The 18,570-nt window shown below is 39.7% G+C and overlaps 1 protein-coding gene across 5 annotated transcripts; it reads left to right on the top strand.

Annotated features, from left to right (window-relative positions):
- Positions 1-7,718: 7,718 nt before the first annotated feature.
- Positions 7,719-16,694, top strand: LOC112186436 (glutamate receptor 1.4). Of its 5 annotated transcripts, none has more exons than XM_040509007.1 (8): positions 7,721-8,674; positions 8,760-9,088; positions 9,409-9,721; positions 10,141-11,462; positions 11,702-12,005; positions 12,451-12,830; positions 13,070-13,352; positions 13,508-13,787. In XM_040509007.1, exons 3-8 carry the CDS (start codon positions 9,421-9,423, stop codon positions 13,750-13,752), a joined length of 2,835 nt encoding a protein of 944 aa, XP_040364941.1. In that variant the 5' UTR covers positions 7,721-8,674; positions 8,760-9,088; positions 9,409-9,420; the 3' UTR covers positions 13,753-13,787. The 5 variants fall into 5 exon arrangements, with proteins under 5 accessions (XP_040365021.1, XP_040364941.1, XP_024180650.1 ...); XM_024324882.2 differs by having other exon boundaries at positions 9,371-9,721; XM_040509049.1 differs by adding an exon at positions 16,613-16,694 and having other exon boundaries at positions 7,722-8,674; positions 8,760-9,721; positions 13,508-13,621.
- Positions 16,695-18,570: the final 1,876 nt, after the last annotated feature.

Genomic DNA, 18,570 nt, shown 5'->3' with positions numbered 1-18,570 from the left:
GGAATCAAGATTTTCTTGGAAGCGACTACGCTCAGAAAATCCCTAATTTCTTGAAAGCGATTACGCTCAGAAAGTTTATAGTTTTTCGTGGTAGCCTTTTTCGCTCCGAAACTAACCCTATTTTCTTGTTGTTCTTCAGGATGAGTAACCTGAACAAGTTGAGCTTCAACCCACTAGAGACAACAGGTGCATGATACCACAAGTGGATCCGTGATGTGCGCCAGCATCTTAAGGCTGATGGGATCCTGAGTACGATCCAAGAGCCAAGTCAGGACGTGCTTACTCCTCAACAAGCTCTTGCTTTTGAAGCAAATAGAGCAAAGAGAGAGGCTAATGAAGCAAAAGCCATCATTCTCATGACAAGGCACATGAATGACGCGCTCCAAAATGAGTACCTCAATGAGGAAGACCCAAGAAAGCTATGGGTAGAACTCGAGCAGCGTTTTGACAACGTCCGTGATTCCCTGCTTCCCGACTTAGAAGTGAGATGGAATAGCCTCTGCTTCTGTGATTTCAAGACTGTTCTTGACTACAATTCGGAAGCACTTTGTATCAAGTCTATGATGGAATTCTGTGGACAGCAAATCACTGATACGATGTTGATCGAGAAGACTCTCTCCACCTTCCCTGTCTCTGCATTGATGATAGCTAAGAACTATCGAATTGATATCAATGCTAGACGCATCACAAGATTTCATGAGCTAATTGGTGTCATGAACGTAGCTGAAAAGCACGACAACATACTTGTGAAGAACTATAACTCTAGACCCGTGGGAACCAAGTCAATTCCTGAGTCTAATTATAGTCGCACCTCCAAGGGAGGACGCAAGGAGCGAAACCCTAAGAGTAGGGATAATTCTGGACGTTCAGGTCCATATTCTCGCCCTAAAGAGGAAGGAAACCGCCAAGATAGGCGTGCACGGAACCGTGGAGGTAAACGTGTGAAGAGAGAGCGAGGCCAAGCCTCCGGTTATGGTGGTAACACCACCAAGGGAAACAACCGTTTTCAAAGTGCTCCTAAAGCACCTCGATCAAGGGAACCTGACCATAATGATGCTTGTCTCCGATGTGGACTACCTGGACATTGGGCAAGGGCATGTAAAGCATCCCAGAATGTTGCAAACGCATACAAGGTGTATCGTGAAGCAAGGGAGGCAAATTACATGGAACAAGAAGATCAAGATGGTAATCTCGATCTAAGGGTGGAAGACGACAAAAATAAAAACCCAGAAACTGGTGATTTTGATTAAGTCTTTTCATTTTCCAAGAGATATAGGCAATCGCCACATTATCCTGTAGTAGATGCCAATGGTATTAATCTTTCTTCAAAGTAGGCGTACTCAATGTAATTGTGATGTCAAGGAAGGTTTTGAGATAAATGGTACTTAAGCGAGCTTTGCTCTACCAACATCTCTCTACTCACCTGGTCACCTTTGCATTGGAATTACCGAAAGGAGTTAGACGACTACCATTGCTTTGCATTAACTAAGTTTATTGGATTACATTTTCTTTGGTGAAAGAAACGATGATGTAATTCCGTTTGGCTTATTAATAAAAGTTGAGTTCTTTCCTTTATGACTCCTTTTTTTAATTACAAGCTTTTCTTTTAAGGAATGGATGAACTACAATGTCTCGCAGATAGTGCGACTACGCACACCATTCTACGACATAGGCAATTATTCTTAGAGATGTTGCCTACATATTCCACTGTGACTACGATGGCTGGGCCATCAGGTTTAGTTCAAGGACATGGAATGGCCCAATTCCTATTGCCAAATGGCACCTTGATTAAAGTCACTGAAGCTCTCTATGCTCCTAAGGCAAATCGAACCTTATTGAGTTTTAAAGATTTAAGAGCCAACGGATTCCATGCGGAAACGCATACTGAGAACGGAAAAGAGTTCCTTTGCATTACCTCTAATGATTGCGGACGAAAGCGCATCTTAGAGAAACTTATGTGTCAATCTAGTGGACTTTATGTCACTACAATTCGACCAATTGAATCCAATAATGTCATAAGAGAAGATCTCTTGGATTCTGACACATATTGGCTTTGGCATGACCGATTAGGGCACCCTGGTCGTGATATGATGCTCCGTATACTAAAGACTTCACACGGACATCCATTCTTCAGAGTGAGAAGAAGCAAGAATCGAGAATTGATTCCTGGACTTAACAAGACCGCAACGATTGTAGCATCTGGTGCTGCAGCCGTCTTGGGGCGCCATAGGGCTGCCCAAGTCCCATGTAATGACACCAACCATGAGCATAACGCCATGATTGTTCCTCCCAATGGCTACAACGCCATAGAGGGAGATGTAGTCACACATTTTGCTTCTAATAGCGCTACAGACGCTCAGGCCCAACCAAAATCCTCATTGGTTGCTTCTAAGGCCCCTCGCTCATTTTCCAAAGCCTGTTCCTTCGGGAAATTAGGACTGAGACCGTCCTATGCAAAGGATCCTAAAATACTCATTCCGTTCTTACAGAGAATCCAAGGGGATATCTGTGGACCAATTCAACCATCATGCGGACCTTTCAAATACTTTATGGTATTAGTTGATGCGTCGACACGCTGGTCACATGTCACGCTGTTGTCCACTCGAAATGCTGCTTATGCTAAACTCCTCGCCCAGATTATCCGTCTACGGGCTCACTACCCTGACCATCCAATTAAGTCAATTCGACTTGATAATGCTGGGGAGTTTACATCGAAAACATTCGATGACTATTGCATGTCACTAGGGATTGATGTAGAGCATCCAGTTCCCCATGTTCATACTCAAAATGGTCTCGCAGAAGCTGCTATCAAACGACTACAGATGATAGCACGGACATTGGTAATGCACACCAATCTTCCTGTTTCTGCTTGGGGATATGCAATATTACATGCAGCGATGCTAATTCGTCTACGACCCACTGCAACCCAATCTTACTCTGCGTTACAGCTAGTGACTGGGTACGAGCCTGATATCTCGCACTTACGCATTTTTGGGTGTGCTATTTATGTGCCTATTACGCCGCCACAGCGTACTAAGATGGGTCCACAACGATGAATGGGCATTTATGTTGGATATGAATCTCCAACTATCGTCCGCTATCTTGAACCCTTGACAGGCGATCTCTTTACCGCTAGATTTGCGGATTGTCACTTTGATGAGACAGTCTTCCCAGCGTTAGGGGGAGATAAGAACACAGATGTTCAATAGGAACGACAGGAATTGTCGTGGTCTGTCCCCACTATGTCTCATCTCGATCCCCGTACCGCACAGTCCGAACTTGAAGTGCGAAGAATAATCGAGCTCCAGAACGTAGCAGATACTCTACCTGATGCGTTTTCTGATGTTGCTAAAGTGACGAGATCACACATACCTGCTATAAACGTGCCTGCAAGGATTGATGTCCCGAACAATGGACATAACGCCACTCCTATGACGCCAGGAGATGGCACCATTGCCCAACATGGCAATAATGTGGCATCTATGGCCGCAGGTCCCGCAAGGAAGCGCGGTAGACCAATTGGTTCAAAGGATACTCGCCCTAGAAAAAGAGCGAATAAGGCACAAACAAATCCTTTGATCATCGATACTCAAAATCTGTCCCATGAGAATGTTCCGGATTATGGTTATGTCCAAGAGACATCATTGGGTGACGCCTCAATGTCAGAACCTATTCTTGAGAACGTAGAGATCTCTGTAAATTACACTAGTGTACATGGGACCTGGGAAAGAACCTCCATCATCATTGATGATGTATTCGCGTATTCAGTGGCGCGTGAGATTATTGAGACCGATGACATCGAACCACGCTCTGTTGATGAATGTCAACGTAGAGCTGATTGGCCAAAATAGAAAGATGCGATCCAGGCAGAACTTGATTCTCTAACGAAAAGAAAGGTATTTGGCAAAATTGTACCAATACCACCCAACACCAAACCAGTTGGTCACAAATGGGTATTCGTTAGAAAGCGTAATGAGAAAAACGAGATTGTAAGATACAAAGCTCGCCTTGTGGCGTAAGGCTTCTCACAACGCCCTGGAATCGACTACGAGGAGACCTATTCTCCCGTAATGGACGTTATTACGTTCCGCTACCTTGTCAGTTTGGTAGTTTCTGAAAAACTGAACATGCAGCTTATGGATGTGGTTACTGCATATCTATATGGGGATCTAGATACGGAAATATACATGAAGATTCCAGATGGAATTCAATTACCCAAATCAAGTGGCTCTAATCCACGGAGCGCGTTTGCAATTAGATTGAAACGCTCACTATATGGATTGAAACAATCCGGACGGATGTGGTATAACCGTCTAAGTGACTACTTGATTGGTAAGGGATATGTCAACAACGAACTATGCCCATGTGTGTTCATAAAAAGGACAAGTTCCGGATTTGCAATAGTATCGGTTTATGTCGATGACATGAACATAATTGGCACCCTTAAAGAATTAAGGGAAACCGCTGAACACTTGAAATCCGAGTTTGAGATGAAAGATCTTGGGAAAACACGGTTTTGTCTTGGTTTAGAACTTGAGCACCGTAGAGATGGTATCCTGATTCATCAATCAGCTTATACCCAAAAGATGCTTAGGTGTTTCAACTCTGACAAAATTAAGCCTTCAAGCACCCCAATGGTCGTCCGTAGTCTTGATCCAAAGAAGGATCCATTTCGTCCAAAAGATGACGATGAAGAAGTGCTAGAGGCAGAAGTGCCCTACTTAAGTGCAATAGGTGCATTATTGTACTTAGCACAATGCACGAGACCGGACATCTCATTCGCTGTGAACTTGCTAGCTAGATATAGCTCTGCGCCAACACGACGCCATTGGACTGGTGTTAAAGATATCTTTCGATACCTAAGTAGTACGATCGATATGGGCTTGTTCTATCCCTACAGAAAGAAGATGGATTCGGACCCATCAAGTGTCAGGAACGCCACACATGGTGGACTGCATTCCCTCTCCTCATCCCAAAACGATATAAGTGTTTTTGAAGGTTTTGCTGATGCTAGGTACCTCTCTTACCCACACAAAGGTCGCTCCCAAACTGGTTATGTTTTCACCATGGGAAAGACCGCGATATCTTGGAGGTCTACAAAGCAGACCCTAGTCACTACCTCTTCAAATCATGCAGAGATTATTGCTCTTCACGAAGCAGTTCGTGAATGTATATGGCTTCGATCCATAGTTACGCACGTTCGAAGCAATTGTGGTTTGAAGTCTACCACAGATAAGCCAACGAGCATTTATGAGGATAATGCTGCTTGCATTGAACAAATGAAGCAAGGCTACATCAAAGGCGACAACACCAAGCATATATCGCCCAAATTCTTCTATAATCAGCAACAACAGAAGCTCTTCAAGATCAAAGTAAACCAGGTTCGATCTGAGGACAATGTGGCAGACTTGTTCACTAAGTCATTGCCCAAATCCACGTTCGAGAAACATGTGGCAAGAATTGGCTTGCGGAAATTATCTGAACTCCCATGATCGTTGTCATCAGGGGGAGGCGCAGACATCAGGGGGAGATGTCTATATGTTCGTCTCGAAGCGTGAAGGGTGTGTTGTGCTCTTTTTCCCCTTCGACCGAGGTTATTTTTGTCCCACTGGGTTTTTGTTACTCGGCAAGGTTTTTAATGAGGCAACGAGAGAAGCACCACGAGGAGTCTAAATCAGGGGGATTATCCAGAAGCAAACTCCACACTCAACGCGCGTTGTACTCTTTTTCTCCTTCGACCAAGGTTGTTTTTTCTCACAGGGTTTTATTTCTTGGCAAGGTTTTTAACGAGGCAACTTAGAAGAGCACCACCAAGACATTACTCTTAACATGAAATATCCAAGGGGGAGTGTTGTAGTAAATGTATAAATGTCTACATCATGGAGTATGTTTGGTAAGCACTTGTTGTAGTAAATGTCTAAATGTTTGGTAAGCACTTGAGAAGTGGAGAAGTTTGGTAACAAATATGATATTGTTTGTAGGGTAATTCACACTACTTTGTATCCCTATATAAACCCTCCATTGTGAGAAGAATAAATCACTCATTCACTCTCCAATTTCCATTCACTCTCCAATTTCCTAAAACACTATTGAATTTTTAGACTATTGTCTACTTGGCAATGAAGCACTGTTCTGCACAATTACAAGTATAGAGGTGTGCATTGCACTATAGTAATATCATAGTTAGCACTCATGTATAATCATATAATTATCATAAGGAAGCATGCCGTTAGCTAAACTTCTATGCTCTGCACAATTTACTTATATGTATATAAATACACACACTACACACACACATTTATTTACATAGACACACACTTATATCTGTACGCAAGCACAGACACACGCCTACTCCATACATGTCTTTATATTCAATATTTGCAGCTCGGCAAGACTCCTGTTGCTCTATTCTTGAAGTACTGTTAAGGTTGACTATGTTGTTTTAGAAACCTAACCACAGGGTTAAGTGTGGGTTATGGACCCGACCACGGGGGTAAACGTGGGTAAGAAATGTCTGGCGCCAGAACCAATCTTTGGTATTACTTTGGACCCGACCACGGGGTGTTATGTGGGTATTGGACCTAACCACCGGGGTTAAGGGTGGTCATAGTTTAACCATTGTCGATTTGAGATCACTTGTTACACTATATATAGTAAGAATTCTATGAGACTTTTAAGCTTTCATTTATGCTTTCTACCTTACAGCATTTGTTTTTTTTTTTTTTTATCTTAATTGGTGGAGTCTTTCCTTCTTTTATTCCATGCCATGCTTGATCCAGCTAGTTAAGATAAAGTTTGCTTACTGGGCTCCTGAGCTCATCAACATATATTTCTTTCTCTTATTATTCTCAGACATAGAGGAAGAGGACGTAGCAGGTGACACAAAGTATCGGCATAGAGCGGCTAGTCGGTCTGAGGAATTAGAATAATACCTTTGCCAAGCTAGAGCTGCGTGGAAGGGTGCGTGAGAATAGCTAATTGCACGTTTTTGCCCATTCGTGATATGGAGAGTTTATTTATTTATTTTTAGGATTTCCCTTCCATACGAAGTTTCGTGGCTATGTTTCTATTGCAAGGATTATTTAATAAGGAGATTACTTACTGTGTCGTTTTTGTTAAGTGAGTAGTTTAAAGAATTTCTTATGCAAATTCATTGGTTAGGCCTGGCTTGCTTCTGTCATTCATTAAGTTTATAGCAAGCGGTCGTTGTCTCGTCCGGTTTGGGGCGTGACAAACAAGAGTAGCATTTGATCAGTTGGTTGGTCAGACTTATCGACTATCAAGCTGGTAAGTGAAAAACACAACAGGAATACTGATTATTCACGACTTGTGATTCACACGCATTAAAAGCATGGCGGGAAACTTCGGCCGTCTCTGCATGTTTATTAGGCCAAACGCGCGCACACACCTCTGTATCTGTGTGTCTCTCTCTGTCTCTTACGATACATGAAAACATGTAAAAAAAAAAAAAAAGAATTACAGAGAGATGAAGAGCTAGCTGGGAAAGGGAAAGGTCTGAAAGGAAAGGGAATACCAATCAGCTATTCGCTTCTAGCTAGGGTTAAGATGAATATGAATCCTGGCGTGACAAAATCACAAAGCATTGTCTTGGGAAGGGCCGACCACCGAACATAAGGTAGTGGGAGACAATCTAAACGTTACCCACAACCCACAAAGCAAAACGCTAAAATGAAAAAGCTTCAACCCGGAATTCTATTTTTATTTTTTAAATATATGCTTCAGATATGTTTGGTTTCTGATAAAGGCGAGACTGACGTTGCTAGCCTTTTCTTCTGCAAATTTAATTACTCAAAACTGCTACAGAATTTGGCCAAAAGTTATTTCTCTTTCCATCTAAAGATTGGAGACCCAAACCATTAACAAGCACTTACCGCCCAAGATGAGGGGAAATCTAACCGGAGATCTTACAGCATCTCCTCAACCCCTACACCATCGATATTGGTATGGTTTCTGCAACGGCTATGCCTTGGACCGCGACCTTGAATATTGAATCTTGATATCGTTTCTGCAAAGGCTATAATGAAACAGGGGGCTCCGTTATTCCCCTTCCTCTCGCTCTGGGTTTCCTCTCTCCTGTCGTGAGAGCCGGTGGAGAGAAACTCCGCCCTTCGCACTTCTGCTCAGGCGATACCCTTTTTCTGAGGCTCTTGGCCTTACCCTTATTTTTTCAATTCAAGTGTTTCCCTTTCGCTATGCTCCATTGTCTTCATCAAATTCCTTGTTTGGGCGTCGCTGTGAATTATCTAGAGTCTCCCGTCTTTTACCGTAACGGTTCAAAATTTTACGATTAACGTTCCGTTACTGTGAAATTACACCTTGCCCCAAGGATTGAAAAGCTGTGGATTGTGGCGCTCCACGTACACTGGTTTGACCGGCTGTACGTTGCAGCATGCGTATTCCAGAACTCTCCTGAGTGTTGATATGTATGGACGTATGGACGTATGGTGCTGTTCTGTTTCACCAAAGCACTATCCCAGAGACCCATACGACCCCATTTCCCATTCTTTTGGTTCCACTGAGAATCTCCATTCCCCAAACAAACAACAAACTCAATACTTGCAGACTTTCTTCGATTGAGTCCGACTTCGACTCTTTGAGTCTTCATGCAATCTCTGCCCTTTTGCAACTCAGTCTTGGATTGATGATCTTGAAGGTTAGTTCTTCATCTTCTAGTTTACTTTCCAAATCGATGACTTTGTTGATTAAATTAAATTACTTTTTTCTATTTAAAATTGCAGCTGTGAAAGATTAAAGATAGAGAGATTCTTCAAACGAGCATCATAATATATTAAATACTGTTTCTTTGATTGCACTCCTCTGCTTCCCATTTTGGTGCAAATATTTTAGACTTCCACCTTGCCCCCGGAGATATATATTCCTGCGTCCGCCACTGCTCTACGCCAGTGAGTCGTCGAAGGCGGAGCTCCAGAAGTTCAGCGTCTCTGACGACTCATAGCTAGACTTCCGAATTATTGATTCAGATCTTCAAATGCGCACCGTTCCGATGGAACAGTCGACTCTCTCTAATCCTTGATGCTTTGCACTTTGCTCCTCGCAGCTCAGTTCGGTCAGTAATTTACGGTTTCCAACATGACTTTTTCGTTTTGAATTTGATCCCAATATTCGTTCAATTCAATCATAAGGATAGCTTTCGTGGTATCCAAGCTTAGTATCTGAAAGTTTGATTTGTCAAATTTGAATTTGTTCGGTTTTGGATTCTCATATGCATATGTTATATTTGGTAGATTTGGATTTGTATATCAGTTTGATTTGATTCTTTTCTTCTAAATTTTCTGAATCGCATTTTCAACTTTGAATTTTGATTGCCTACTTGATGCCCCATGGTTAGTTGAACATTGTTAAAGAAGAGAACATTTAATCAAACAGTTGGTGAAACATATGGAGTTTCAAGGGAAGAAGCAAACCATTTTCTGCCTATCCTTTGTGACCTTTTGCCTCCTCGGTGACATTTTTGCTCAAAGTAATGAAGAATTAATGCATTATGATAATAATCCGCTAACTGTGGAAGAAGTTCGTGTCGGTGTGATTCTGGATATGCAATCAAGGGAAGGAAAGATTGTACTCGGCTGCATTTCGACGGCTCTGTCAGATTTTTATCATCTGCATAATAATTACAGCACAAGAGTGGTACTCCACAGTAGAGACTCCAGTGGAAAACATCTACATGCTCTATCAGCTGGTAAGCTATTCTTATTTAATGGGATATTCTATAAAGTTTACTTTTGTAGAGTGCTATGTGTTTTAAATGCATCTTGATCACTAGCTGTTTGGAATTTTCGTAGTGTATGGCAATATACAAATTGGAAGAACTTATCATCAACTTTAATATTTAGGACCTGTTTGCTAACATTTTTTACGTATATTTCATTTATTGTTCTATCTTTATTGACTGCCAAGGAAATCCCAATTATGTTATCAATTGTCCCTTTCCAGAATAATATGGAAATTGGAAGACTTTTTTGAATTTGATTCTGCTTGTTCAGCTATATAGACTTGCAGTCATGATTGGAAACTTGTTACCATGTTTATAATTACCAAGAATCACAAGTTAGCTCTGTCAAAATCCTAATTAATCAGCCTAAACTCTTCCTAATGCAGCTCTTGATCTTTTGAATAACATCAAAGTGGAAGCAATAATTGGTGCACAAACAAGAATGGAAGCAAACCTATTAGCGGATTTAGGAGAAGATGTTGAAGTCCCTATATTGTCTCTATCTCAACCTAGTCTAGCCCCTCCTCTGACCGACAAAAATCCCTTCTTTGTTGAGGTCACACAGGATGAAACTTTGCAGGTTACAGGGATCACTGCTCTTATTGAAATCTTCACATGGAGAAATGTTATCCTTCTATATGAGATGACAAATCATGCAAGTGACATAATTCCATCTTTGATCAATTCCTTCCAAGAGAAAAATGTCTATATTTCATATATAAGTTCCATTTCTGTTTCCTCAACTACTGAACAAATCATTGAAGAGCTTCAAAAGCTAAAGGCATTAGACAATACAGTATTTGTGGTGCATATCTCACATTTTCTTGTACCTCGGCTTTTTATGGATGCAAAGAAGCTAGGAATGATGAGTGAAGGGTATGCTTGGATTCTGACATCAACAAGCTTGAATTTCTTGAATTCTATGGATTCTGCTGTGATTGAATCAATGCAAGGAGTGCTGGGGTTGAAGTCGCATATTCCAACTTCAAGGAGCCTCCATAATCTTACTTCTAGATTGAGGAGAAAATTGTACATCGAGGAGTCCCATATGGAAGTACTGGAATTAAGTGCTGATGCAATCTGGGCATATGATTCAACTTGGATCCTCGCAGAAGCAGTTGAGAGGTCACGGATTAAAATTTCTACAAGTCTAAATCGAAAGGATTTAAACGATATTAAATCCTCTAAGCCTGGAAGTGTGCTTCGTGAAGAAATACTGCAAAGTAGGGTTAAAGGATTAAGTGGTGAAATTCAGTATCCAAAGCAGAAGCTAATTGCAGACAAACTTGAGATAGTAAATGTGATAGGGAAGGGGGAGAGAAGAATTGGAATTTTGACTTTTGAAGAAGAAAAAACAAAAGAATCACAGTCCCTTAAAAGCAAAAGAAATTTACTTTCCACCAGTGATCTGGAAACTGTCATATGGCCTGGAGGATCATCAACCATTACGAAAGGTTCCAAGAGGAAATTGAGTGAAACAAAATTAAGAGTTGGTGTTCCCCCAAAGAGAGGGTTTGAGGAACTTGTGCATGTGAAACATGACTTCCAAACCAATAAAACATATTTCACAGGCTTCTGTATAGATGTGTTTGAAACTGCAATAAGAGGATTGCCCTATAAAGTACAATATGAGTTTATCCCATTTGAGAATGCTAATGAACTTTCGGCTGGGAGGTACAATGATCTTGTTTACCAGGTTTATCTCCAGGTACGCTTGATTTGGTATTTTGAGATAAATATATGCCAGAATGTAAAATATATGATTTTGAAGATATGATACATGAATCTAACCAAACCCTCACATACATTTCACACTTGTACGATTCTCTTAAACATAAAGTTTATTTTCAACATTTTTGTTAATTATTCTCATTATATGTGGAAATTTGTAATTTAATTATTATCTTGTTTTCCTGCTGTACTGATTGGAGCGTTGTTGGAGACCAGGTATACGATGCTGTTGTTGGAGATACGACAATCACATCAAACAGATCGTTATATGTTGATTTTACAGTACCATATTCTGACTTGGGCGTGGGAATGCTAGTAGCAAATGAAAAGGAAAACATGTGGATTTTCTTAAGACCTCTTTCAGCAGATCTTTGGATGACAAGTGCTGGTTTATTTATGCTAACTGGTTTTGTTGTGTGGGTAATTGAGCGTCCTACAAACACAGAATTCCAGGGCACATTATCACAGCAAATTGGAACAATATTCTGGTTCTCCTTTTCAACCCTAGTGTTTGCTCATAGTAAGTGAAATATCTCACTTCTAGATTTTATTCTCTAGAAAGATTTGACGGTTCAACCAATAGTACTTGCCAATTTGCCATTATGGTAAATCTAAGATTTTGATCACAATTTCTAAAAAAGTTTACAGTTATTAAATAAAGTTGAGTATCTGTTGATGAGAAATGTTTAGTCTTATAATTCGTATATGAGTTCTTAACAAACTTTTGATAAATCTATTCTCATATGTCAAAATGATTCTTTGTTCATCAAGTATACAATAGGCTGCTCTTGCACTAGTGCAGATTACAATTCATCCATTAAGATAATGAACAAAATTCCAGTTAATCATATAGTTTATAAGTTTCAAAGATGCTTAAGTTAAATGAGATGGACTATGATTCATAATTTCATACAACTCTTGTTTTATGCATGCAACACTTGAAACTGAAATTTTTTATGTTACAGGGGAGAAGTTGTTGAACAATTCAGCAAAGTTTGTAGTCGTCATATGGGTTTTTGTAGTTCTTATATTGACTTCTAGTTACACTGCAACTTTAGCATCAATGATGACAGTTAAACAAATGCAATTAAATGCCGGAGGACACTACATAGGTTACCAGTCTGGTTCATTCATCACCGCAAATGCTGTAGAGTACTTGAATTTCAGTGGGGCTAAACCTTATCGTTCGGTTGAAGCATATGCTGATGCTTTATCAAGAGGGAGTAAGCATGGTGGTGTTTCTGCTATTGTTGACGAGGTACCATACATTAAGGTCTTCCTTGCAAAGTATTCTGAGGGCTACTCCATGATTAAAACCGAGTCTACTACCAATGGTTTTGGCTTTGTGAGTAATTAACCTCCTTAATTTTTGCATCCATGCTCCTTTATTCAACAACATAGATATTGGAACATCACTGAAACTAGCAAAAAAGCATCACGTGTGTATTTTTCATTTATTAACAGATATGCAAGTACAAAATTACCAAAATTATTATGCCTTTATAATAAAAATAAAATAAAATAAAGAAAGTTGTCTTTTATTATAAGCTGATTCGTAATTTTGTTTTCACCTTTTGGATACAGGCTTTCCCTAAAGGCTCGAAATTGGCACAAGACATGTCAACGCAAATTGAAAAATTGAGAGAAGAAGGAAAGCTTTTAGAGATGGAAAAGGCCTGGTTTCATTATAATGGAAATCACATGTCTGAGGACACAACAAGTCCTCCCAATACTCTTAATCTCAGCAGCTTTTGTGGTTTATTCCTTGTTACGGGGGTTTCTTCAGCTTTTGCTCTATTTTTGTTCATAATTTCTCCACTCAGAGAGAAATGGCAACTTGTGAAGAAATGCAGATATCTTATTCAGGGTAAGCTGCTGAATGTATGGAGATCCCTTTCTAGCAGAGTTTCCAATTAAAATGAAGAAAACTGTAGTACCTGATGCTAGCTCTGTTCCTATATAACTAGCTAGATTGCTGTTCTGGTAGTCGTTGAGGAAGTAACCTTGACAGCTGTTTATCAGGATTTAGGATCAACATCATCACTGCACTGCTGCTTTGGAATGTGATCAAATTTCAAAGGCCTTCATTCCATCTTGAATGTCTATGGGTGATCGGAAGGCCTTCATTGTACTATGGTATGACTACAAATAAAACTCTTGTTTCTCTATATCTAGCTCATGGTAGAGTGGTTAATGAACCACGTACGCACCACACAAAACATCCAGTAATGATTGGTTGCCTTTTAGTTAGAAGTTTTTCTTTATAAATTATATAGAGGATTAGGCGATATTAGTTCTTCTGCGATAGCCGATTTGGGGTGACTGGCACCCACCCACAATCTCGAAAGAAAGGGGGTCATCGCAACTGGGAACCCACCGCCTGTCCCTCTATTTTATGTTATTAATAAAAGAAAAGAAAATACAAGAAGAAAGAGGGGGATATGAATCAAAACTTCTCTGAGAACAAAATGAAGTAAAGTACTCAAAGTGAGCACTAAGCAATAGTTACAAACTAAAGGAGAGAAGAAGATCATGCAGTAACCATGCATAAATATATGTATGTGACCACGCAGCAACCACATATACATAACACACATATAGTGCATCAGCAACCATGCAGCAAAAACCACCATAACCCAAGCCCACTGTAAGTTTGGATTTGGTGCATTCTGTTCTTGTAGAGCTATTATACTGTTCTTGTTCGATCACTATTAGTTAATGAGAAATCACCACAAAAACAATTCCATTTTTGGACTGTCATATTAAAGGGAAGAGAATCCATTAAGTTTTCAGCAATGAACTTCTTCGGTCTAATTCTGCTCAATTGTCAACTTTTAATACTATATGTTTCATTTCTTCAATACCTCATCATAAGTATTTTTATATAAGGAATTGTTGAATAATGTGAACATCATCACTCGGCTTAAACTAAACAAGAGTAAAAAAAAAAATGGTTATTATTCATTGCCTCTTTTAAGCTGTTATCAACTTAGTCAAGTACAATGACAAAAAAATTCCCTACGCCACAAAAATGAGCTCTCGCTCTCCTCTTGTGAAAGATATTTAGGGGTGGCCACGGCCCTCCTGATCTCTAATCGGCGCGCCGATATATCACTTCAAAATGCTCTACTTTTTTGCCACTTTCTCAACTATAGTCGATGTAACTATCCAGTATCATATTACGTTGATTTTCTCCCTCTTCAAGAGGTAGGCTACTCTTGTAATACTCTTAACATTCGTTATTAATTTCTTGAAATTTCTGAGAATTAATAAAATGTTCGTTAGTACGATTTTGTGGTTCGAGGGTGGAGTAGAATTATTTTAGGACAAATAATTATTCGAAATACACGTTTTTAAGGGGGTTACAAAGTTTGACTTTTTATCGTTAGGATTCTGTAAAAATTTCTTTCATGAAAGTCGTAGAGCGCGTCGATATGAGTTCATACATAAGTGGAACGCAAAAATCAGAGTTCATATGAAGAAGTTATCGCATTCGGGAAAAACTTCCATTTTTGATAAAAGGACGAAAGCTTTCAGAAATTGCAAAGAAGGCCACATTTCCAAAATTGGAAACTGACCCTCGTTTTCTCTATCCCCTATCGGAAATCACCTCAAATCTTTCCCCATCGATTTCTTCACCGTCCGGCCACCTCTAGACGTGAAACCACTTCCATTATCTTCGTCTCATCCTTGCGCAGCTGTTTGTGGCAGCAACTCGGCCCATCTCCACCGCTAAATGGCGCAACAAGCGAAGCCCGATCTTAGGGTAGTTTTAAGTCAACGCCGGTTTCTCCCTCCTCCGGCCACCATAGCTTGAACCACCTAGCTTTCTAGAATCCCCTGAATACGGTGATCATGCTGCTCAAAGGTCTCAAGCTGAAGTGAAGCGTGGACGGATAAACGAATCTCGCCGGAAAACTGGAAAATTTTCCAATTTCAGTGGCTTTCGAGGTAATTTTCGACCCATTCTACTTGTTTTCAGGCTTTGTGCTAGTTGTGCATGTTTTTGGGCATGTTGAGAGGAAGAGTTTCTTGTAGGTTTCACCACCTAACTCGGTGGTTAACGGCGACGTCGCCACCCATCTATGGCAGTGGTTTCCAGCAACTTCCAGTCACCCCAGGGACAGTTTTTGTCGCTCTTTTCAATCTTCACACCTATACGAACATGTTGATGTACAATACATAATTTTTGGAAATCGTTTATGCAAGTTTTGATTTTTAGGGTTTTAGGGTTTTTGATTCGTTTCGGTTTTCGATCCGTGAGGATCCGGCAGTCCGATCAACTTGTAGTTTTGTTATATTGATCGTATAAGTATTCCAGAGACCTAGGGTGGAGATGAAGTTTCGCCTCGATTGGCATTACTTTCGGGATTTTAGTACAAACGGGGGTTCGAAACTTAATTGTTTTGATTCATGTACTAAGTTGTGACGTACATTCCTTAGGTGATTGACGAAGAGTAGTCGATACCATATCTCTGCTGTAAGAGAAGACGTAGTGGGATTTCGAGGTGAGTAAATCTCATGTGGTTCATTTATGAACCGAGTTACTTAATATTCGGAATTAATTGATAATTGTAAATCATTTTCAAAAATGAATATTTGTTTTAAATGATATGAGCTCTATCGACTACGGTTTATAGGACTGCGGTTCACAGGTATGAAAATAAGATTTTAATTATAAAAATGAATTTCTCTATATTGGTGCATGTGAACTATAGTTGGTATTAGTAGGCATCCTTGAGTGGATGGCTATGTATATATATATATATATATATATATATATATATATAGTGTGGTATTGTGATATGCAGACTTTTGGTGATTTCATTCATATTATTGAATTGAACTTTTACTGATGCCGAAAATATATTTGATGATTTATATTGTTGAAAGAGTGATTTGGAGTTGTGATGTGACATTTGTGAATCGTGTGGGATTTCTTTAATTGTCTTGTTCCGAGGGCCAAATAGTCTGAAGTCCGAAGGTTATAGTGGTAACCTGGGTTTTGTTATGAGGGCCAATGATTACACGCATTTCTATGTATGTAATTGTATCTAAAACACTATAAATAAGCTAATCCTCATGTCAATTATTATGTAATTAATCCATTTTTTATTTATTTTGTAGTAAATAAGCGGAGTTGTGGATTATGGAAGAAATTGTGCGAAATTTGAGCTACTTGGAGTTTTAGACAAAAGGACAAAAATTGTCGACACGGTCAACCTTGATCAACGTCAACGAGAAGGCGGAACCTGATGAGCCAAAAATAGTGTGTGCAATTATGTCCTGATGGGAAGGAGATTATGAAGAAAGAAAGAAAAACAAAATAATAATAATAAAAAATGTAGAAAGAAGCTGCAGTTAAGCTTTGTTTAATTAAACTTTGGTTTAATTAAACTAAAGTTTAATTATCAGCCATAAGCCATCCATGCACGTGCCATCCATTATCAGCCACTATTTCTTTCTTTCTTCAGCACACCAATCAAACGATGCCACCTCACCTTACTTTCACCTGTCCCATTCCATCTCGCCTCCTTCACGACCTACCACCAATAATTATCTTTCTCACTTCCAGCCCTCCATATATATATACACACTCCTCGCCCTCTGTTGAGAGATATCACTCACCCTAGAAAACAGCCGCACACTCCACTACACCCCAGATCCCAAAAATCCTATCTTCCTTCTTCTCCAACAGTGCCGAACCCACCTCCATCTCTCTCTCTCCACCATTTTTAAATCTCTTACCATTTTCACTCACCCATTACCTCTCACTCTCTCCTCTTCCCTTCTTCATTTGTTAATTCCAATCTTTTGGGATTGGACACTCAAGGCCTCAAGGGAATCATCATCAAGAGTACCACACCTTAATTTGGGTAGTTGGGTGAAGAAATTGCTTGATTCATACTAGCTCATAGCTAGAAGTGACCAAGCTAACTCTCCCCTCTCTTCCTTATTATCTATTTCATAATTTTTATATACTTTTGTTGATGGATTCTTGTATGGGTTGTGAGTAGTTCAATTTTGGGAGTTAGGGTTGTGAAGCCCTAACTCATCTTGTATAAATATTGATGCTTTAATTTTAATAAATGCAATTTTCATTGTGTATGCTTTAAATCCGAATTTTTTGGTCCTTAGAAGCATGTTTCTAGGCTTTGTCACCCTTTGAAATTATGTTGTGGGCAATTGTGATGAATAGATTGATAAATTGACAACTTATTGGTCTTGTTGCATCTAGGATTTAAGTGTGGTAACCATTAGCTAGCTTAATTGTAGCTAAGCTTGCTTGGGTCTCTATTATCTTGCACTCTAGGCCTCTAATTTTAGATATTGCGGCCTTAACCGGCGTAATGCCTAAGTTAGAGAGTTGATTGTGGCCCTAACCGGCATAATCGATACACCGAAAGGATAATTGGTTTAGTAGCCTTGACCGGTACTAAATACGGGACTTAACACATATAGGAAATGCATGCATTTATGAAATTGGCACCGATATTTGCAAGATAGTTAGTGTGAATCACCCGACACTCCCATGTTCCCATTAATTTGAAAATCAAAATTTAATTTCTTGCTTGATAATTAGTTGTTTGCTTTTATTTTAGTTTGCATTTAATTTAGTTAATTCCCAATTCAAAAATCCCAAACAAAATTCTACATTCCATTGTGCATAACTCATTTGGGCTACAAGTTAGTGGCTTTGATTAGGCTTAGTGTGAGCTAAGCCGAGCATTGCCGAGGCTTGGTGCCTTGTGAATATTATTTTACTTTATTTTATTTTATTTTTATTTTTCATTGTATGCTTTTAAGTTATTCTAGCGCCAAATTACCTCGGTTAGGTCCAACACCTAACCGAGGTACGATAATCAAGGTTTTAATACTTCCCTTACTTGACAACGATTCGTACGCTTGCGAAGAGTTTATGAACTAAGTCAGCCAAAAGGTCTGAAGTCCGAAGGTTACAGTGGTAACCTGGGTGCAAAGATATCGGATGCTTGAACCTTGGCCAAGGTGATAGGCAACGATTCAGTTAGAGCTCTAGTCCGTTGCAAGCGTGCTGTCATAATGGTAACTGTGTTACTGCATCA

This window comes from Rosa chinensis, chromosome 1, assembly GCF_002994745.2.
Source record: "Rosa chinensis cultivar Old Blush chromosome 1, RchiOBHm-V2, whole genome shotgun sequence".
NCBI classification, from domain to species: Eukaryota; Viridiplantae; Streptophyta; class Magnoliopsida; order Rosales; family Rosaceae; genus Rosa; species Rosa chinensis.
The sequence above is the reverse complement of the archived record's forward strand: the minus strand, read 5'-3'. Positions and strand labels throughout refer to the sequence as shown.

Excerpts from the sequence above, each read along its gene's own strand:
- LOC112186436 (XM_040509033.1), top strand. The coding sequence starts at position 9,421 with ATGGAGTTTCAAGGGAAGAAGCAAACCATTTTCTGCCTATCCTTTGTG. Across the intron at positions 9,722-10,140 it reads TCTACATGCTCTATCAGCTG|CTCTTGATCTTTTGAATAAC; the intron begins GTAAGCTATTCT and ends TTCCTAATGCAG. Across the intron at positions 11,463-11,701 it reads TTTACCAGGTTTATCTCCAG|GTATACGATGCTGTTGTTGG; the intron begins GTACGCTTGATT and ends GTTGGAGACCAG.